This window comes from Scophthalmus maximus, chromosome 11 (assembly GCF_022379125.1).
Source record: "Scophthalmus maximus strain ysfricsl-2021 chromosome 11, ASM2237912v1, whole genome shotgun sequence".
Lineage (NCBI taxonomy): Eukaryota > Metazoa > Chordata > Actinopteri > Pleuronectiformes > Scophthalmidae > Scophthalmus > Scophthalmus maximus.
Window position 1 is genome coordinate 8610005 of NC_061525.1, and position 22496 is coordinate 8632500.

General features: G+C 43.3%; 2 protein-coding genes across 12 annotated transcripts in view; one reads left to right on the forward strand and one right to left on the reverse strand.

The window, feature by feature from the left end:
• synrg (synergin, gamma) overlaps nucleotides 1-11959 on the forward strand; it is a 32402-nt gene extending 20443 nt beyond the window's left edge. For 8 of the 10 annotated variants that reach the window (XM_047335543.1, XM_047335538.1, XM_047335542.1 and 5 more), the window contains 8 exons: nucleotides 2043-2597; nucleotides 3753-3916; nucleotides 4032-4085; nucleotides 4399-4495; nucleotides 4863-5011; nucleotides 5320-5430; nucleotides 5538-5576; nucleotides 10868-11959. In XM_047335543.1, the coding sequence (XP_047191499.1) occupies nucleotides 2043-2597; nucleotides 3753-3916; nucleotides 4032-4085; nucleotides 4399-4495; nucleotides 4863-5011; nucleotides 5320-5430; nucleotides 5538-5576; nucleotides 10868-10999 (1301 nt within the window). In that variant the 3' untranslated portion in view covers nucleotides 11000-11959. The remainder of the gene's footprint in view (nucleotides 1-2042; nucleotides 2598-3752; nucleotides 3917-4031; nucleotides 4086-4398; nucleotides 4496-4862; nucleotides 5012-5319; nucleotides 5431-5537; nucleotides 5577-10867) is intronic. The other 2 variants (XM_047335541.1, XM_047335546.1) reach the window with 1 other exon arrangement.
• A 3589-nt stretch (nucleotides 11960-15548) lies between these two features.
• Nucleotides 15549-22496, reverse strand: part of dusp14 (dual specificity phosphatase 14) — an 8165-nt gene continuing 1217 nt past the window's right edge. For both annotated transcript variants that reach the window (XM_035623001.2, XM_047335650.1), the window contains one exon: nucleotides 15549-18409. In XM_035623001.2, the coding sequence (XP_035478894.2) occupies nucleotides 17749-18409 (661 nt within the window). In that variant the 3' untranslated portion in view covers nucleotides 15549-17748. The remainder of the gene's footprint in view (nucleotides 18410-22496) is intronic.

Here is a 22496-nt window from a genome sequence, read left to right on the forward strand (position 1 = left end):
TGCCTTGAGCTTGTTCTTTGAATTATCTTTTCAACCTGGCTTTTTCAAGTGTTCTGTAATCAAATCCTTTTTTTCCAAAAAAAAAAGAGAATCACCTGTTGCTTTACATCCTAATATTAAAACAAAGTTTGTTATCTCCCCAGAAAAACTGATTTTAGTCTGTGAATGTGCCTTCTCATTCTGGTTTCTGCTTCTATACCCTCGGATTATCTTGTTTTTTTTCCTTCTCGCTGTTTGTTTCTCCTCCTTTTTCTCCTGACTCTGCATGCCCTTGTATTCGAAATGACTGAAAACTAATTTTACAAAGTGTTAGTTTGACAAAGCTCTTGTAATGATAGACCTCTTTCACAGTACTTTGTGATCTTTCCTCTCTTTCTCTTTACTCATGTTGTTGTAATAAATATTATTGTTGGTATTGCTGAAACGCGTACCGTCTTATTTTCTCCTTTCCTTTCTTGAGAGGCCGGGGAGTGATCTGATGTTGATGAGATCACACAAGCACTAGATCCTTGTCAATTTCACAAATTGCTTTTTGCACCTGAGGGCTATGTCATGCAAAATAGGAAGGGTTCAACGTGTGTGTGTGTGTGTGTGTGTGTGTGTGTGTGTGTGTGTGTGTGTGTGTGTGTGTGTGTGTGTGTGTGTGTGTGTGTGTGTGTGTGTGTGTGTGTGTGTGTGTGTGTGTGTGTGTGTGTGTGTGTGTGTGTGTGTGTGTGTGTGTGTGTGTGTGTGTGTCCACCTTGGCTTGTTTTACTGTATTTGTGGGGTCCGACAGGTTACATAAAGCGCCCTTAGCTAAAGGGCTAGGGTCCCAGCAAAGATAGGTGCACGTGTGTGTGTGTATGTGTGTGAAAGAGAGAGAGAAATATAGAGTAGGAGACTTGTGTGTTGAAGCTGTATAGATCTTTCAATTTATATTTGTCATAACAAAAATAATCACAAACAACCACACAGCACAGGACACAGGAGACGTAGTGAGAGGAAATATTTTTATTTGAAAGTCTGTCATGCGTCCCTAGGATTTAGTATGAAGAGATGGGCTCTGATTATTATGAGGATTTTTTTTATCACCAATGACACAAAAAAAACAGCATGAGTGTTTAAAGTAAATTAGTGACAGTAATTTTCTTTTCATAAACAACATTCAGCTCTGCCATCAAAACAACTCTAGCTTGAGATCAATTATTAAACACAATTCACATAAATAAATGGGTGGAGGACGTTTTTCTCCAAGTATTAGTCAGCTGCTGATTTAATTCCAATGCAGTTGCATTGGATCATAAGTGTTTTGAATGATAACACCTGCCATTGCCTGGTTATTGCAGCTTTTGTTTTCACATCTGTGAAGTTTAGAAAAGGGAGATGCCACTTTACGATACATCTGATCTTCTGCTTCACACTGTTGACTAATAGTAAATCATCTAAAGCTTCAGGGTCAGTTTACCAAAACTATGAAAATAGTATTTTCTCACTTATCTGTAGTGACGTCTTGCAGTGGAGAGGGTTGTAGTCTTATCTGCACATGTTTTGAATGATCAATGAGAGTTTTGCTACCATTTAAAACAATAGGAGCAAGATTTTTAATTTGACTGAAAAATAAAATTTCAGAGATTGAACGGTAATGTAATTTGTGTGTTGTATGTGTTTGCGTGCGTGTGCGTGTATAATTTTCAGTCCTGTTGGAGACTAAATAGAAAACTAAATAAGATAGAATGTTGCTCCCCTTCATTGCGCTTGGGTGGAGGCAAAAATGTCAGACAGATATCAAACCAGGGCAGATAACACAAAAAATATCTGCATTGGAGGCAGCACTTGCAATTCAAACACGGATATTGTCGGAGTCTCGAAATCCCCACGTTTTTCCTCAACACCTTACTACCAGTAGAAGAACGGATATGATATATTTGAACAGTAAATAAGTCACATAGTGATAATCGAACAGAAATGTCACTTCCTCATCGAGTCTCATTAATCAACATGCTATCATGACGGCGTCTGTGCTATTCCTAGGAACCACCGGTATGTCTGTGTTGTCATTACAGAAGGAGACGACCTGAAATTTGACCCCTTTGGGACATCGGACCTCAGCACCCTTGCCAGCTATGACTGGTCAGAGCGGGAGGAATGTCTGCCCAGTGAGCTCAGAAAGTCGCAGGGCATAGAGGGAGCTTCCCTTCCATCTTTAGTCCCAGCACAGAGGAAGGAGCTGACAGTTGGCAGTGCTGAAAACATCTCAAGCGGCTCCGTGGCAAAGATCACCACCTCCTTCCCCACGGAGGATGGCTCATCGATGGATGACAAGTTTGAACCCTTCGCAGACTTTGGCTCCGGCGACCACGGCGGTGTTGTGGACGACGAGGACGACTTTGGGGACTTTGCGAGCACCGTTTCTGAAAAGTCGGACTCGCCCACTGCCACGGCCGAGATGGGCTCTGACGGAAACCAAAGTGAAGCCCCTGATGAGTTTGGCACCTTCCAGGGGGACAAGCCCAAGTTTGGCAAGTCTGACTTCCTCAAGGCGAGCACTCAGGCCAAAGTCAAGTCCAGCGAGGAGATGATCAAGAACGAGCTGGCGACCTTTGACCTATCCGTTCAAGGTGAGTCTCAGTCATCATGTTCAGATTTTTGAGTGAACGTTTTCATATTTGACTTATGCCTTGATCATTCACCCTAGTGTTGAAACAATTAGATAATTAATAGAAAGTTACTAGGCAACTATTTTGATGATTGTTTTTCCCTATAAACACTGAACTTTGGTTGCAGCCTTTTTTTTCTTTCCTTTGTTTTACTCATGTAAATTGAGTGAAATTATATTGATACATTTTCTAGATGGAATCATCACTTCATTGAAAAATTGTTTCAGCACTAAAATGTGAATGTGAATGTTTTTAACTAAATCCCTGACTGTACCAGCCAACTTACTCGCTTGGCTTAGTTCTCTCCTGGAGCTTGTTCTCCCCCCACCTCCACAAGACGTCCATCAGATGTGTAATAAAGCTTTCAGACAGTAGATGGCAGTGTTGAGATGACAGCTCTGAGCTATCTCTGGTGAGATAGATGAAAAAAAAAAAAAAGAGTCAGTGAGCAGAAATTAAACATATCCACTTATAGGCTGTTCGTTTTTTTTCTTCCAAACACCATTAACGGGTGTGATGTTCCACAAATAATTTATTAGCCTTTCCTCCGCTGTGATAAAAGTCTATTTACCACATAGATTTATTTCACTGTGCTGGGTTTAATTTGTGTGAAGAAGAGGGCTTTACTCACTCCTCTCCAGCCATTGGAACAGTAATCTGATCATGTTGGGGCTTTGGGAGTATATGGGGAGGATGATGCATGGCGCGCGCTCACACACCCACCCACACACACACACACATCCATTAACTGTCAGCCCCACTGGAATAGTGTGAGTTTAGCATGTGTTTGTACCCGTGTTTGTTGTGGTACCCTGCCAGAATTTGTCCATGTGTGAGTCCCTATGAATAATTCATACCTGCATATTTGTGCCTGTTTTGTACGTAATTATTGTTTGCAAATTAACTATTTGCCCATGACTTAATTTGTCTGGCAGGAATTAGCTGCAACAGAATGAAAGTATAAAAATTGCAAACAAACCTGTGCATATCTCCAAATGAGTAATAGACAAGGGTTGCTGATTTGCTTAAAATAAATGGGACGGGGAAAAAGTTAATATATTTGTCTTTTTTTTCTTTCTAACATTATCTCCCTTTTCTCTCCCGTCTTCGCCGCAGGCTCCCACAAACGCAGTCACAGTTTGGGTGAGAAGGAGATTGGCCGCTCGCCCCCATCTCCAGCTCCAGAGCATCTCTTCAGAGACCGATCCAACACCCTGAGTGAGAGGCCGGCCCTGCCCGTCATCAGGGACAAGTACAAGGACCTGACTGGGGAGGTGGAGGTGAGGAGGGCACTGCACCACAACAACCCCCAGATTACAGCGCAGAAACTTCCTCTGTCCCGTTTTGTTTTGTCTCTGTGTTCATTCGAGATCATTTTGTTCTGTGTTGCTGCAGGAGAGCGAGCGATACGCATACGAGTGGCAGAGGTGTCTGGAAAGTGCTTTAGAGGTTTGTCTGCGTTTGTAGTGGAATAATTGAGAAAAAACAAAAGGCAGTGAAATGTTTTCTCAACCTGTTGTTGAAATCAAATATGTTTTGAGACACACTATTGTCTTTATCCCTGCAAACTTAACTTCAATAATTTGTCTCTCGGCCGAAAACTCTGTCTGTATCAGTCAAATACATATTTTTAGCAGGACATCTCAAAAACTTGATCAGGTGATATAAGTGTGACAAAAACTGTTGGTCCGCTGCTTTATGATAATGATGATAATGATAAGCAGATGAGGACCGATGCTGACCTCTGTTCTCCCACACTAAGGTCATCACCAAAGCTAACAACACCCTCAATGGCATCAGCAGCTCCTCTGTCTGCACCGAGGTCATCCAGTCTGCTCAGGGCATGGAGTACCTGCTGGGTGAGGAGTCGCAGACCACACACACACACACACACACACACACACACCAGTATACAAGCCACTCTGCTAGCTGTATATTGTGAACAAGAGGTGGCTGAAGAAGCCCGTGTGTGGCCTTAAACCCTCTGAAGGACAGAGGGGACAAGGGCAAGTTTAAAACAGGCTGTGGTGTGATGGCTTATCTCTGCCTGCTCTGACAAGGTCCTGCTCCTTCATTGGGTTTCTCTGCTTTTAATGAGGTTCGAGTGGCGTACATGTCACAAAGACTGAACACGGCGCACCTCTTCGAAAAACAGCTACAGAACATTTGTATGATTTTTGTGCCTGTGTCTATTTTTGTTGTTGTTGTTTTGTTTTCCCCTATCAGGTGTGGTGGAAGTGTTCCGCGTCACCCGGCGTGTGGAGCTGGGCATCAAGGCCACGGCGGTGAGCTCTGAGAAGCTGCAACAGCTGCTGAAGGACGTCAGCCGTGTGTGGAACAACCTCATGGGCTTCATGTCTCTGGCCAAGCTCGCTGTAAGATACTCAAAAAAAAAAAAAAAAACTATTTGCCAGAGCACAACACAGTTACAAAAGTTACATAGTTATGAATGTATACAGCTGCTTTCACTGCCTTCTATTACCATCCAGACATGTTTACACTCTCGAGTGCAGGTTTCACAAGTACACATGATAATAGAGCATCCAAGGTCAAGGTGAGAGTAGAAAGGCTGCCAATAACATAATGAGGTGTTCGTGAATCCAGTATTGATGGTCCATTAACTGTGTGTGTGTGCGTGTGTGTATGTGTGTGTATGTCTGTGTATGTGTGTGTGTGTGTGCAGCCTGATGAAAGCTCCCTAGATTTCTCCTCCTGTATTCTGAGGCACGGCATCAAAAATGCCAAGGAGTTGGCGTGTGGTGTGTGTCTGCTCAACGTCGATGCGCGCAGCAAGGTTTGTACACACACACTCACTCACAGAATAACTGTGTTAGTTTATTAAATGCTGTTGTTTTCAGCAAATAACAAGTGGCATTTGTTTGGCTTTGAAACATTTTGCAGGATAAAGAAGAAAGCGCTATTGGACGTCTGTTTAAACGAGTATGAGAAGAAAAAAAAAATCTCATTCCACTCTTTCCTACTGGGGGCCTCGGGGGTCCTATCCTCCTCTCACCAAAAAGCCCGGCGGGGAGGCCAAAGTAACGGGGTTCACTCCTCCTCTCTCACAATCGAGCAACAGTTGTGCTGAGTTTGTTGGAAACACAACAGATAGAAAGTATAGGCAAAATCCCACTTTCATTGACTGTTCACTAAGCCCCACCAACCTTAGTTATCCCCAGTCACTCAGGCTTTGTCTTTGTCCCACTGCTCATGCCCAGTAGAGTTTAGAACCACGGCCCAGTGGAAAAGCTACCGCTCTACGCTCTCCGTAACTTTTGACACAATGGTGCCTTGATTTCAAACAGAAGTCGACATAAGCAGCTTCTCATTTCTAACAGGTGACCATCGTTTTTTGTTGACTAAAATTAATCAAGCATTTACTTTTGAAATATTTTTGTGTTTATGTTTCCAGCTCATTGATACATGCTGCATGTGTTAGAACAAAACTAGTCAAAAAGTAATCGTCCTCACTATCTAATGATCCATGTCGAATACTTGGAAAACAGAATACTTCTTGTTTTCCATCTTAGAGCTGTTTGTTCCAGTTGTAAGCGTACAAGAAAAAAAGAGTTTTAAGATAAAAACTAACTAATGTGTTCAGAAGATCTGACTCGGCTGGAGTATAAACTTATGAACCCCCAAATCCAGTAAAGAGCAGGGCAGAGCTGTTAACATTTGCCTAAACTCTAAAAGCATCCAGGGCAGGGTTCCATCACAGTGCAGAAGTGCAACACAGTGGATAGACTTGGATAGAGGGGGACCGGTGTCGTGTGTCTAGCTGCGGTTGCCAAGCTATTATTGGACAATCAGGTGGGGGTTTGGTGAACTGTCAATGTAGGTCATTGTTATCTCCCGGCTTTTATACTGACAGACGACTAAAAGAAAGTGTCTGCGGATAATAATTTGTGCGCTTGAAATAAGAGAGAGGGGAGCGCTGTAACTTTGGCACCTCGCGGTGGTTTTTTTATTTTCTTTATAACCCTGGGGGTTGGTTCTTCAAGGCCACAAAGGTCGACACTTTCTCTTGGAAGGGTTTCACTTTTCATTCTGTCACCTCCCTCTCGAGGTAACTGCCGCACACTCTCCAACTTTCAGCTCACAACCGTCCGTGTTTTCTGGTAACTGCTGAGTCACTAACTAACTGTGATCGGGGCACTTTATGCAGAATTGCTCCTTGTGTGCCTCCTCACCTGCGGTGGCTGTGATTTTCGTCGACGTGGGCCGTCGATGGTATTCACAGGACCCTGCGGTGTGGAGGGAGGGGTGGTGGCGCTGGTTGTTTCTTGTGTTCCCTCTGCTGCTCAGCCAGTGCCAGATGGTTGGTCCAGGCAAGATATGGCTGACTGAGAGGCATCTAGGCTGTGAGCAGATGTGGCCTGCGCATTAGTCAAAAGCAGGGAGTGCAGCTGATAATAGACCTGAGTGAACACACAAACACACACTCTCTCACACCTCTCACTCTTGTGTGTGCATACAGGCAGGCTGAAATTAATGCGGTTTTATTTTGTCTGTGTGCCACTAGCATGAGATTAATAACCCCTCTTTTAATTACATTTTTGGCAGCGCCTCACTGGCAAGGATGCATAAAAGCCAAGTGGAGAATAGCAAACCCCTCAGAGTATAATGAAGTGAAAAAACAGCTTTGGCTGCAGCAGACGGCACTGATTGTTGCATTGTCCTTTAGTGAAGAGGCACTGATTTGTTTTTTCAACCAGCAGTACAGAGGGGTGGAGATGTTGATGTGCCATGCAGCAGCATTAAAGAAATGTCGACAAAATGCTTGATGGATTGATGGCTCCTTTTCAATTCCTGCTGCGAGTTTTGATTTGTGATTGCTTCACATTTTTATAAAATGACATTGTAATTAATATCTAGTCAAGGTTGAAACATTTTCAGTCTCACCTTGTTCCTGTCGGAGCAGTAATTCTGGATAAGTTGCTCTTTTTAGACATCCTGTTTTTCCTTCTCAGGTCAGGAGGCAGCGATGGCCAACCGGCAGAAGCTTCAAGTTAGTTATAAGTTTTATCATAACTGAAACTTTTCAGCTAATGATGCTCCGGCTCCTCCGCTAAATGATAAATGCTAATTTAGGCAATTATAGGGAGGGAAAAGCACTTGAAAGGATTCTAGGTTGAATAATTTAGCATTTCGGGTTATTTACATTGCAGTTTTTTTTTTGTTTTTTTTATAAATATATCAGTGCCTGAAAGATTATTGAGTATATGTGGAGTTGTTGATTTGAGTTTAGATCCATAACTTTCAGAGTTTATTCTGTGAATGCTCGCTCAACATTTCATTTTTATACATTTCTGTCACAGCATGTTTTATCATGGCGAGTTAGCCGAGTTCCTACACAGCCAAAGGAGGAATTACAACAGCGGATGGACAAAATGCTTTTCAAAAAAAGAAAAGATTAAAGAACAAAAACAAATGGTTGTAGATTTCACCACTATTTTGGCCTGTAAGGAATATTTCTCATCTGCAGACCAGACATGTCCATGTGTCGCAGTCTCAAGCACTGCTGCCATTACTGCGGTGGAGAGCTGCACAGAAAATACCTACACTGAGAGAGAGCAGAGTTGTTTAAGGTCAATCACAGCAATCAAATGCCTCCTGGTGATCTGTGTTAATGTGGATGTTACTGAATTTCACAAGAGTCTGGAAATAGTTAGAAAAACTAATTATAAAGTACCGCTTCTGTCCACAGCCCACATTAGCTCATTCCACCCCGCAGGAACAAAATGCCAGCTTCTGATTTACATCATTAAACATCATTATTTCCTGCATTGTAATCAAAAGAAATAAGTTGTTTAATTAAAATCAGAATAGGACTCAAACTACCCATTACTGTCAAAAGGATTTTTTTATTTTCTATGAATGCCAGAAAATGTTGTAAAACATCCACCGGCTCTAAATCAGAAACGCGATACTGTAAAAGTGGAATTTCGACCAGGAAACGTGATTGGTCGAACAGAACCCTTCTCAGTGGTTCCTGAATGACTGAATTGATTGTTAAAATATCTGCCTCTCTGCGTGTTCGCTTGTGTTTGTCATTCTGTGCACACTTGTCTCCGCTCTGGGCTTTTGCATGACTATGCCTCAGCACGCTGACTCCCCTTACGCTTAAAGGCATTGCCCAGGAACAATGACAGGAGCTTATGGGAATGTATGCCGCTTTTGTTTTCAATTCACATGAAGGTGATCAGGTGGTGGGCTTCAGTCTGAATCCTCAGCGTTTACATGCAGCTGCAAAGTTGAGGTGAATCAGCAGAGTCGCCGGTTTTATCTGACCGGCTCCGGTTGAACAGCACGAACACCCTCCATCCTGTTTCAGAGGATCAATAATGTGCAGCACCAGTCCAGTTAAAACAGATGAAATCAGCCTCTGCTCGCTGCCATGCAGGTGAAGTTAGAGAAGTGCAGGCTCTGCGGTGAAAACAGGAGGTACTCCCGTGCGTCACTGTGTGACCAGCCCTTTTTGTTTTGCATCATCTCCCTCCGACATTTCCTGCGTTGGCAGTCCCCAAACGCCGGTTTGTGGAAATGAAGTAGGCCAGGACACAAAAGACCTCCGATAGGAGGAGTGGAAATGTGTCCTTTCAGTTGTGCGTGAGAAAGTCCTTCATCCAGCCGAGCGTCTGCCCCTCAGGCAGGTGGAGATGTTATCTGGACTGTTGTGGCTGGGCTTTTATTTTTTTCTTCTCCCGTGGAGTTGTTGCTTTCTCCCCTCTCGCTGTGTGTGGGCGGCTATGATTCACTGCACATGACTCACTCCTCTCTCCGGCTTCAGCTCCAGTATTTCACTGGGGACCCAAACTCTTAAACTGCACATCACACACATTAGCTTCTCCTGATTGCACACACGCGGCCACAGATGGGCCCAGGGAATATGCAAACTTCACAAGTGAGAGCCCGACCAACACATTTCAAATTCAATTTGAAAAAACAAAAGATTATCTGCAGCATCCAACTTTGTTTGAGAATTGTTCTGTCCTACGGTTATTAGAATTCGGATATTACAATTGTATTTCTGATGAAACCCTTTACCAGCAGCTGCAACCGAATCTGAATTGGAGTCCACATGTCTTAGCTCTCTCTGTGTCTGATTCAGTCTCATGTGGTGCACATTTATTGAAATTCTGCCACAATCACAGAAACACCAAGGAGGCTGTGTTTCCTCCACAAGTCTCTTCAATGGCTTAAATGTGTCACAGCACGGAGGAGCCTCCTGCGTCAGTTCTGTAGAGAGCATGCACTTTTGTGTTGTACCTTTATGTTAAATATTATTTACCTGCAATTTCTTTTGTCCTCACCAACCAAAGAAACAGGCCATTTGAAACAAACGAGAAAGTAAAACATCTTTTATAGCAGCATTTGCAAAACAATGTGTTGAATTCCGTTTTCTCACCAGCGGCGGTCTTGTCTCATCCGTAACTTGGCTGGAATCACGTTCACAGAAGCTGAGCTTTGTACCACTGTGCTGCTCTTATGAAACATATGAATCCTGCTCTGAAGCAACATGTGTGCCCTTACTTTTTCGTTTTAAGAGGCTGATCGCTCACCGTTGTGTGTTGGTATTGATTCTTGCAGTTAAGCTGCCAAGTGATCAAATAAAGTACTGAGATAACTACAAAGTGGAAAGTGCACTGTGGCGTTTGAAAAAAAAAAAAAAAAACAGGTTTATGTTGTAAAACCTTAATATGATGCATTTTACTACTTGTGTGCTCGCTAACTTCTCAGCACTACACTCTGCTTGTCTCAAGGGCAGTAAAGACACACACAGTGTGATCTTGTTTCTACTTCTGCTACTAGTTTAAATGTGATTTAAATGGAATCTTAACCCCAATTTGTTTTCATTAATCAGATGCTACATAGGCAGTTAGTCGCTGTACTATCTATGTACTATTACCTATATCATTAGATTGAACTGATGCAAACAGGAACATTTGAAATGCTAACGTCGCTGTAGTTACACATCTCATCTCACCAGTCAGTGGTGAGAAACCTGATTACAATCACTTCAGTTAAATGATGAGGTAATATGTTAGAGAAAGCAGTCAGACTGTTCGAAACTAAATTTTCAAATATGTTGTTACTGTGTTCTGGCTTTATAGCGCAGACGAGCACTGCAGCAGGGTGCAGACATCTATTCCTCCTCGTGTGTGTGCACAGATGGATTTCTTGCCTCTGTGATTCAGGTTTCTAATATTTCACCCTTTTGTGTCCGACAGGCATTCAACTCCGAGACGGACAACTTCAAGCTGCTGTACGGGGGCCACCAGTACCACGCCAGCTGCGCCAATTTCTGGATTAACTGTGTGGAGCCCAAACCCCCGGGCCTCATCCTGCCTGACCTGCTCTGAGCTGCGGCTGCGGCTGCCATGGCAACCAGACACGGGGCTAATCAACGTCAGATAGGTGGAGCAGCGGCGAGGGGCTCTCACCTTGGACAGAAAGCAAAAAGGAGGACGTGTAAAATCACTGGATCCCTCTGTATTTATTTATTTCTCATTCCGAAATCTCCTTGTCACACTTCATGAACTCAGCTGTCACTCAGGCTGTGTTCATGCTCGTCTCTTCTTTTTTTTTCCAGAGCCTCTCTTTAAATATTTACCATCCATGGTATTATTGTTTCTCTTTTGCTCTCACCTGCGGTTCCTCTGAAAGCTGTGGATTATCTGTATACTCTGGATGCTTATACTAATCATGCTTTGACTGATGATTTTCTCTGAAGGAAATATTATTATTAGGTGTGCAATATCATTAGAAAACACTGGCAGAGGACGTCTGTAAACATCTATATAGTTTTTAATGTCACTCGCTGCTTCGCTTCTGTTACTTCCTTCATGACTCCCTTCATTCCCACTGAACCAGTGCTGTTGGATCACAAGCCTATTATCCTACTTGAATTACATTTGTCCGTGTTGATGAAACTGTGGCTGTGGTTTTAGTATTGTCCTGAAAATCTTCAACATTCACACCACCACTGCTGTGCTGAAGGCAGACGTCGACCTTTTTATGAATTGTGTTGAATTAACTGCTTTGAATGTCTTTTGCACTGTTGGAAAATGGTATTTAAATTGTATTTTATATAGATGTGTCGGGTGGGGTTGTGATTTTGGGGACTTGAAGGGAACCATGGCAACGGTTGTGTTTTTTCTGTCTAGGTGTTGTGTGCAACCAAACCTGGGAGTCTGGAAGAAGTTGACTGTGATTCTGAACTCAAATTGCAGCAGCACTTTTTTGTATATTACAGTTTCACGCTGTAGCAACGCAATTAATGTGAATGTGGTGTAAATAAATGTGTATGTATACAGTTTAAAGTGTCGCAGGTCATTTCGGTCACAGGTAAGGTTCACAAAGTTTAAAAACAAAACTTGCTCGCCCATATGTACAGCAACTGGTTACTGCAATTGATTGGATATCTTTAAATATTAAAACACATATATATATTTTTAAACAACTTTCCAAAACTAGAACATATAAAGAATGTATAAAAAGGTGTGTATGCCACCAAATGTTTGTAAATTCCTGGCAAAATAAATCAAAGAGCAACTGCAATCAACAGCAAACTTGAACTGTACTTGAGTTGTTCAGTTTTACACAACTTTATACGTTTGCTCCTCTACATCTATCTGACAGCTAAAGTCACACATTGAGGTTATTAATAGAAAATATAATAAACTAATGAATTCTGTAAGATTATTAATTAAATTACCCAGCCGTATATAAAGTAGTTGGACCAACATTTATGAGCTGCAACAATAATTCATGGTAACATATTAAGGCATATATATGATTCTAAAATGAGTCATAATTAGTGCTTTTATTTTGGTATTTGGTTTGGTTTGTTTGGATTTTTTTTGTTTTTGTACTATTACTAAATTATAACGTACAGAAGTCAATAGGAAACTACATAATGATGTGGGGTTCCCTTATAGAGAAAAAACTGTTTTTTAAGGCTAAAGATGAAACTATATCAGAGTTCAGAGAAACACTGGCAGCTCTGTTCCGCTCTTGGTTTGGTTCAAGTGATTTACACTGTAATAACTTTTTGGGGTTTGGTATGAATTGAATTAATTCAATATAATATACAACGTGTACGTGAATTGTTTCCTGCTCAGCTATAGTTGCCCCCTCTCATCTAACTTTTGGCAAGAAAGCAAATAGCATATTTCCCAAAAAATGTCAAACAAATTAATTTCCCTCTCTTTAAACTCTGCAATGTCCTTTTCATGTTACAAGAAATATTCTCTGGACTACCTCAACCTGAATTTCGGTTAAGCACTTTGAAGTCGGACAGATTCTCATGCTCCCCCCCTCTCCCTCTCTCCCTCACAAATTCATGACTGTTTCAAGAGATGCCTCATCTCCATCACTTTGCAGCGAAATGGAATAAATTCGACAAGCCTGCTGGGCCCATCGCTGGTGGTGGAGCTCAGCCAATGAAATGAGATGCCTGGGGGCTTCCTGAAACCAGTCTCATCATCGCTCTCACTTGTGTTCAGGTGTGTTCTCCAACGTCCATTTTTTTTTTTTTATCTCTAACCCATCCCCAATTCATTTCCTGCAGAAAATGAATTCCTCTCCTCACACGGTGAACACTGTGGATTACAGAAAATTACAAATGCTGGAATCAATTACTGAATACTGCTGTGTAATTTGAATCGCTGACAGTCTCTCACCGCCCGGTGCCTGTCATCTTCACACCTATTGTCTGCCACGCCGTGCTGAAATGATCGCTCTGGGAAAGAAGTGGGATTAAAGTGATACTGACTGCTGCGCTTTTGGTATTTCATATTCCACGGTCCATCACATTATTGATTCAAAACAGCTGCTTCTGCACATCAGGTTCCACCGAATTCAAACTCTGGGTTTTGGTCTGTTGGTCGGACAAAACAAGACATTTAAACTCATCGTCTTCATCCCAGAGAAAGGTTTCACTAGTTGTTTTTGGAAAATTAAATAACAATAATTCATTGGTTAGTATAACAACTTATCCATAATTGAATATCTATCATGTAATGCTTGGAATACAAACATGGCAGCTCCCTTTAATGGAAAAACTGTAATGAAAGCACTGTTTCTAAATAATAAACTCTAAGATACCATTTTATTTGGGATTTCTGTTCTGTATCTCGAATACAGATTATGCTTATCCACTGTTGTACAGTTCTCATCGAGGAACACTAATTAAAATAGGAAAACTAATGTCCTCAATGCAACAGTCCTGCAATACAGCCAACCTCCATTCACTTTTCACTGTTACATTCTGTGCTGACAAATAGGACTATTACATTGATTATTACAGTATTAGAAACATCTTGCTCACTGTGCATATTTTGAATGAAAAATTATTGCATAGTATGCAAAGTAACTAAGAAACTGTCAGATGCAGTGAAGTACAATTTTGAGAAAAAAAATAACACTATTACTCTGTACTGGTAATGTACAAGTACAAGTACCTCTGTATTTAAATACTTGAGTTACTTTCCATCACTGTCACTGGTTAAGTTTAGGGGTTAGGGTTGCTTATGGATTATATATATTACTGCTTCAGTTCTACTTTTTTATTCCCTTTACATGAAGCACTGACAGTATTTAAAAGCTGTCCTCTGGGATTACCATCATCACCGTGCTGTCGGCAGCTCACACAGGCAGCTTCCTTTGTGTAGTTCTTCCCCTCTGAAACTACTTTGAATTCCCTCCCACAGTTGGAGCATAAAGTATGTTACTGTGTGGCAAAAACAGGCTGTCAAATAATAACAAGCTTGAATGTGCATATGGGTTTTAGCCTCCTGGCTAGAGCGTCCTTCTCCCATGGTCGGGAGACGGACGCCTGTTGGTGCCGTGCCCCGGATGGGAGTGATGTTCAGTCAGTCGAGTACTGTACTTTTAGTCTTCTTGCTAGAGCGCCTTAAGTGTGGCAACACGTACCCAATATTAAATGGTTTCAGCTTCTTGAATGTAGTGATTTTGTGCTTCATTCTATTTTGGATGATTTGAAATCAAGTAGCCTGTGATTGGCTTTCACACTGTTGGGAGGAGGATACATCAAGCAGTCTGGATACGCCATCTTGGGCTTGAGGACATGTCAAATCTTCTATAATTTCTGACATTTTAATTGAAGGAGGAAAAACAAATGAGTGCATAATGAAATGAACAGTAGCACACAGCAGTGTGTTGCGTCTCACCGGGTCGGACGCTTGCCCTGTCGAGTTGTGCCGTCGTCTGAATGTCATCTCCTCAAACTTCATCAGCGCTGTTCATGCTGCATGGCCCCGCTCCGCTGGAGCCTCGCCCGCTCCGATGCTCGTGATGAGGCAAATGGCTCTGCTTACTGCTTTAATGACAGATGATAATATCCTGCTGCTGGTGAAGGATGTGTTTACTTTTAGCGTTCGACGATGCCCTGAAAATCACATACAATTCTACTCCCATTAACACAGTGAGGGAAAAAGATGTATTTATTTTTTTTAAATATTGTGCGCGCTTTTTAATTTGGGCCCATCACTCCGCAGTGGTCGGCCTGTCATCGTCTCTCTGGGTAATGGATTTCATTTGTGGAGACCACTCTGTAGGTCCCTCAGAAGTGCGGACACAAGACGAATGGCACTCATCAATATCTGCCTGCTGTTCTGTGGCCACAGCAAATGAAAAGGAATGACAGAACGGCTCTTTGACAACTGAAGACATCTCTCGGGACAGACGTGTCTGCAGAATGAACAGCGAGGCGCCTTTGGAGGAGGGAGCGCTGCAGCCTGCTCACAGGAAAACACCTCCGACGTCTCCAGGTATGCTTAAAAAAAAAAAGGTTTTGATGAGGAAAGCTCGTATTGCTTATAGGCAAATGAACATTAAGATTCTAGTAGAAGACATAACAATTTCAATAAAAAAGAAGGTAACACAAAGTCATTTTTTTCAAATTTTAATATCATTGTCTTGGGGCATGGAGCAGTTTAAAATGCCAGATTACAGATTGCCCTAAGAAGAAAAATATCTCCTCCTAAAATCATTTACCCCTGAATCATTTTCTCCTTTTTATTATTATTGATAATATCACACTTAATCTATTATGGCAGAAAAGCCTTGATTCGCTGATCTCCATCGTTGACAACGTCAACTCTGCTGCACAGTCTGCACCACTGCAGCGTGTGGTCTGTCAGACGTCCGACCACACACTGCACTGTCATGTAGGGGGGGACAAAGGTCAAGATGGTCAATCACAACACAAAGCTAACATCATAACACAGGACAGAGTCATCTGATACATCTACTGCTGAAACGACCGCTTGAGATTAGTTGAAGTAGAGAACATTAATCGAGAATGTTGATAATAATCTGTATCTGGCTCGAGCTCTTCAAAAAGTAAGACTAAGAATTTTCCTCTTTCTTATCACTGTTAGTCACTTGAAATCTTTTGGACTGTTTGTCGGACAATGTAAAGAATCGGATGTGTGTAATTTGGCTCCCGTACCACACACAGAGCGTACTGTACCACTACAACCTGCGTAAATATTAACGCCATGTGTAAAGCTGCAGGGCGTCACTGCACCGTCTCTTGTGAGGTTTACACACACTGCACAACACTCGACTGGCTACACACGTAATAAAATTGCAGACAAGCATCAACCTGCAATGACACATCAGTATTTTGCTGGTGTTCAGAATAGAATAGAGTAGAACGCAGGTCTACTACTATGAACAAAATGTACGAGGATGCACAGGCGACACGATACACAACCCTGCCCAAGGTTTCACACTGACCTACAGGGGGCGAGGATGTGACAAGAAACGCAACCACGCGCCAGGAAAGGCAGGGGAGACGACGTAAGAGGAAGTAACACAGGCTGAATTCCAAAATAGGAAACATTTTGGGCCCAAAAATCATCTTTATCCACTTCGGAAATTATTGGTTTATCTGAGAATCTTCAAATAATTTGATTACAAGAAAACTCCAGAGGGCAACTTTAAATGTAGATTAGAAAATAATTTGTATTGAGCGGGAATCCATACATTGGATTGTGTATTGCGATTTACGGCGGTATCTCACCCCTGCTAACTACATCTAGTTCTAAACTGTACTTTCAGAGCAGGGACGACACGTGCAGGGAAAATTCCAACCCTACACCACAGCAGGAGTAGGACTCTCTGGACTGTGCGACATCGCTCTTCAGAAAAGCACTAAACCACTAAAGATCCTTCTTCTACCTTATGGACACAAAGCAAAAACAGTTGGATAGAAAATATTCTCCCAAGAAACTATCGTAGAGCTACCAGTTCCCTTGAGGCGGCATTTTGTTTAATTTATCGTTTCAATACAGCATCAAATAGCACTAAAATAACATAGTGTGGTCACGGGATGGAACAGTCAACCCTGTGGTACACAGGAAGCTTTTCCCTAAACCTTGATTTAAGCCTACGTCTTTTATATTTTCACCTTCAAAAAGGTCGATATAATATCTTCTTTAACTGTTAAACTAAAGTGCGCTGGAACAGATTTACCTCACTATCGGTACATTCCAATTAAATAATTTGTCTATAGATAGGTTGTTTTTTTTCTGTACACTTATCTTGAATGCTACCATGAAGTCAGATCACGCTGCTGCCCTTACACCGAAGATTAAACTGACACAACACCACCACATGACAGCACATCGGGAAAAGGACTCGAGTCACATCACTTGTCAGAGTCTCGAGCGCGGCTGACACCTCCACAGAGCGCCCGTCCGCCACTGGAACTGGGAAAGAGAGACCAGGAGAGACGAGCACCGATTTCCACACTTTCATCTCGTTTTGGTGTCCGATATTAACAGTGGTCCCAATCAATCCTTTGGTCCAAAGGATTCTGGGTGGTCTTGCTCCCACTCGAAATGACAAAATGGAGGCGACTGGTCTGATGAGCAGCCGCAGCAGCACCATCAACAACAACAACAGCAACAACAGCAACCAGTGTTTGGTTTTACTCCCTCTGTCCAAGTGCACCAGTAATTCATTAAATAAGCTTCACACAGATCTACAAGCACATGTCACTGCACCTGTCCAGAACAGGCGTGACCCTACAGTCCAAGTGGGGCAGCCCCTCGGAGGAGGACGGTTGGCACAGCGCCTCTCACAGGCCCCAGTATGGAGCCAGGCTCCTGCGGTCCCTCTCATAGACATCGGGTATGACCCCGTAGGGCGTCTGCACCATCTTGACAGAGTTCCTTCCAAACAGCTTCCTCTCGTACTCGATGAGCTGGCGCCAGAAGCCGCCGTTGGGCCTGATGACAGGGCGGCGGGCTTTGACCCAGGCGTGGGCCTCTGCCAGAGACACGCGGTGATATTTCATGAGGTACGCCAGGCACAGGGAGGCCGAGCGGCTCACGCCCGCTGCACAGTGCACCAGCACCGCGCCTCGCTTGCGCCCCACGCTGTGGATCTTGTCAGCGATGCTGTCGAAATACAGGGAGATAGGGGAGTGGGGCATATCCGCCAGCGGGACCTTTACATACTCCATGTGAGGCCAGTTGAAGTTTGGGAGCTCGATGGTGGCGTTGACCACACAGGTGATGCCTTTGGACAGCAGCAGGCTGCGGTTCGATGCCACATTCCCCCGGCTGAGGAAGAGGTTGGGGGTGATTTGTGCGATGCCCCCCAGCAGGCTGCCGTTCTCGGACAGGAGCCTCGGCACCGCGGCGGGAACCATGGAGCTACGGTGGTGATGGTGGTTGTGGAAGAAGCCTTGGCTGCGGGAACCCATTGAGGAATCGGGGTGGGCTTCGAGAAGGATGCTGAAAGATAAAAAAAAATATTAAGAAAACTTCAGCAGCTCGGGGTCATAGCAGTGAAGCAGGACCAGCCAAACAGATTCCACCTTCAATATAAATTTGAAGGCTGCAGAAAAACAAAAACTTTACAAGGGCAAGAATCAACACATGTTTGCAAAGTCTCTAAAACAAATGGGGTTCAAATCCCTTTTGTGGATGTCACTGTGCTGAGACGGCTGCATCCTTCAGGCCGAGTCTGTCTTTGAACTTTATAAAGCCCAGAAAAGATACAATCGTCACAATAGATGACTAATTACAAAAACATGCAGCCGCCACACCGTGACCCACTGATCCACTGTCATCAATTCACAATTACTGTACAATAAGGGTTTTCAGACAGATTCATAGTGTGTATTCATCTCCGCTGGAGAGGCTGAGAGCCTCGACTGTCTCCAGTGGCCCGTGTGCTGCACACGGAGACGTGCCTCCCTCTGCCATGTGAGCACAGACCCCCCCGGAGGCACAGACACTCACCTCGTCTCATGTTCATCCACCCACAGCCCCCACCCACAGATTACATCTCTCATCTCGCCGACTATTGCCGCTCTCAGTGTCGTTTTGGACCGCCCCAAAACGGCAGGACGGAAAGCAATCATACACTGTATGACACCAAACTGTGCTGATGATGCACTTGACTCAAGCAAACCAATTAAAGTGAATTCTTCAAATTCCACTTTCATTCCAAACATGATAATCAAAACGATCTTTACTCGCTTTTACGAGCTGCAACATGAGCATGATGTCGCACGACACATGACATTAGGAAAACTATCTCCACATATGCGCTGATATATATTGATGGAAAACAGAGCCCACAGCTCCGGGCGTCACTTCACACACCGCTGCACTTGTCATGCGTCATCCACACCTTGTGCACCAGTCTAGCCGGCAGGTCTTTTTCTTTCATGTTCAGCTACAGTCTGGTTAACAAGACACATGGGTCAACTGCTTGAAAGTGGAATTCGGTGTGCAGCAAAAAATGAAAAATAGAACACACCTGCCATCACCAGGAGCAGGAACCAGATTGCGATTCTTCTTATCAATCCAATTTAAATCAAAAACACGAGTAGAAAGACGCGAATTTAAAAGCAGCTGCCTACTGTCTGCCTTTAAATATGAGGCTCTCATTTTTGGGGAGTGCACCCACACAGTGCGTCGAAAGATAAATCTGAGGGGTCACGTTGGATAGTAAAAACAAATGGTGCTTCCTGGTTTCCTCGTGAATTATGGGGAGCGAGCCACTGCTTAAAATGTTACATCACATGTTCTCCACTTGCATGAAACACAGGAGACAAGCTGCCTCAAGGTTGCGGCACTATTTCTTAATGGTTTCATTTCCCTAACGTTTTCAGAAAGAAATCTGGAAAACAAGTATCCAGTGCAAACATAAATACTTTTTATACAATAAAATCCTCAATCTTTCCAATGATTGGAGCTGCCCTGCTGTACCATCCCCTCCCAGCTGTAGCTGCACCTTGCTGCATAATAAAGGAAGGAAAGAAAGAAAAAGGATCAAAAGGCTAAAGTAACACTCTCCTCCCTCCCGTGTTCTGTCTGTCTGTCGTGCTCCCCGTTGCCAGTCCCCCTGCACTTTGCCTCTGAACCGTTGCCATGATCGTGACCGAGCTGAGGTGCAAATGATTCCACCTTGCTCCGCACCGTCGCCGCTGGTGATGAGACAACAAATACTGTGATCCTGACTCCGGAAAACAAGTGTTTACCCCCCGACCCCACACAAGGAGGTGGTGAGAGATTCATCATGGAAGCACTGAGACACGGGGTGAATAATATTTTCTGGAGGAAGCATCCAATGAATAATAACCAAGCAGGAACGAAACATGCCCCGCTCTGTTAGTCTGTGTGGTCCTTTGCTGACATCACTTGAGGATGGTATTTCCGAGCCAAGCACAGCATCTGTACAGCCGTCAATTAATAGATGAGCCGAACAGAAAATGAATCTATTTTAATAATTCATTAAAACACTCTCTGGTTCCAGCTGGTGAAGATTTGCTTCTTTTCTTTTTCTTATGTGACTATAAAGGACTGACTTAAGGAAGTTGTTCTCATAGTCAAAACAATCCACATACATAAAAGACAGGGGAAGACAGCTACATGGAACATACCTAAGAACTTAATAATGAAAATATATTATTAAAAAAAGAACAAAAGAAAATTCTCACATCCTCAGATCCCAGCTTCTCAAATGAAAGGATTGGCTGCCATTTTTTTGTTATGCACAGCAAAAAAAATCACTTTCCTTAAGTCCAAGAAATTACAAATCAGAAGACTCAATTAGAAACCATCAATGACTAATCATTGCAGTTCTGCGAATGCACAGTTGATGCATTAATTCATGGAGACATCAAACACACATGCATTATATGTGTGCGTGTGTGTGTGTGTGTGTGTGTGTGTGTGTGTGTGTGTGTGTGTGTGTGTGTGTGTGTGTGTGTCATCATCTGTACAAACTCTGTTGCTGTGGCAACCTACTGACCAGCAGTATAAGACAGTGGCAGCCACATCAACAGAGAAGTGATGGCGATAACAGAACCAAATAATCCCTGGCCCTGACCAAAGTGCTGATGTGCCAGAGATCTGCTCCATCCACATGGTTATTTATACTCCGGGCTGGACAGGGATGAGGTTGCAGAGAGCGGAGGAGGGAGAATTACGCGGAGGCTGTCACCACAGAAAGCTCTACTGTATGTTGGAGAAACGGGATACTGCCACTAAACTGTCCATCAAATTGCATGCGAGGACGACTGCAGGGTCAGTGGCGTTCACAGCACAATGTCCGTCACTTCCTGACTCTCATGTTTCTTCTTCCTCTGATATTCTTATCTTGATATTAGAGGAACTCCGCCCCCTCTTCAATCACTCACTGCGGATCTGTCAACAGGTGGTCCCATCTAACAAATCTTCTTACGCACATCTCCCTGATACTCTCTCTGTGGGAAGATTCCTCAGGGGTCCGGTGACACCTCCGCTAACGCAAATCGGAAACGTGACCCACATCCAGGAAAACTAGAGCGGCAACCCTGAGAGTGAAGCCTCAACGACACTGGATCATTTCTCTCCATGATTAACGACAAATTCCTGACCGACACTCCCTCACGCCACAGAATAAGATGAATGAGAAGAATGGAATTGTCCTCTAAGCATATCCTCTATTCAGTCTCTCTGACTGCTGAAGGTGCCTCTGCAGTCTGGATAATCATCAGGAGAGAATGAGGACCAACGGTGAAGATCACAACTGGGTGAAGCTTTGACAGCAGAGGGTTGAAAAGAGGAAGCGTCAGCACAGACGCCGAGGAACAAATTCCACACAAGGGTTTTAGCAGCGTCCTACAAAAGCAGTGGCTGGTTGAGTTACACCTCCCCGTCACAGACCAAACATGAGGGGGCTGAGACAAGGCCACACGTCATGTAGAGAGAGATGTATGTAGAGAAAACACTGTGGCTGACGGTGCACGTACACATTGTACGCCAAAGACGCCACGATAGAAGAAGTTTGTAGGAAGTAAGTCAAGTATTGTTTTATCCATCGCCACAGCAGACGAGAGAGACAGATAACCGGAGTGAATCTACAATTCTATACACTTAACGTGACCCACTGATCAGAGTCTAATGAGGCAATTTTCACAATTTATGGCCAAAATAACACAAAGCCGAATTTGAATTACAACATAAGCCAACTTCATGGGGCAAATCGATCGTATTTTGTTATGATGTAGCAAACAGTGAAGGAGAAAATGAGGTAACGTGTAGCGAGATGGAAACATGAAATCCCTTTGTCCTTTTGAATGTGGTAAAATTACAACTGTATGACCCACTTCCCCACTTTGCAGAGGAGAACTGATGTTTGGGACTATATGATTCTCCTCTTCTTTTACATTTTGAAATCCCAGAAGAGAAAGGAGAAATATAAATTGTAACATTTCAAAATTAAATGATCCCTACGCTCCAAAAAGGTCAAGAGGATGTCCTCCCTTCGGCAAAAAAAGAAAGAAAACACGCAGGAACCTGCCCCTAGTAATTTGTGTACAGTCCC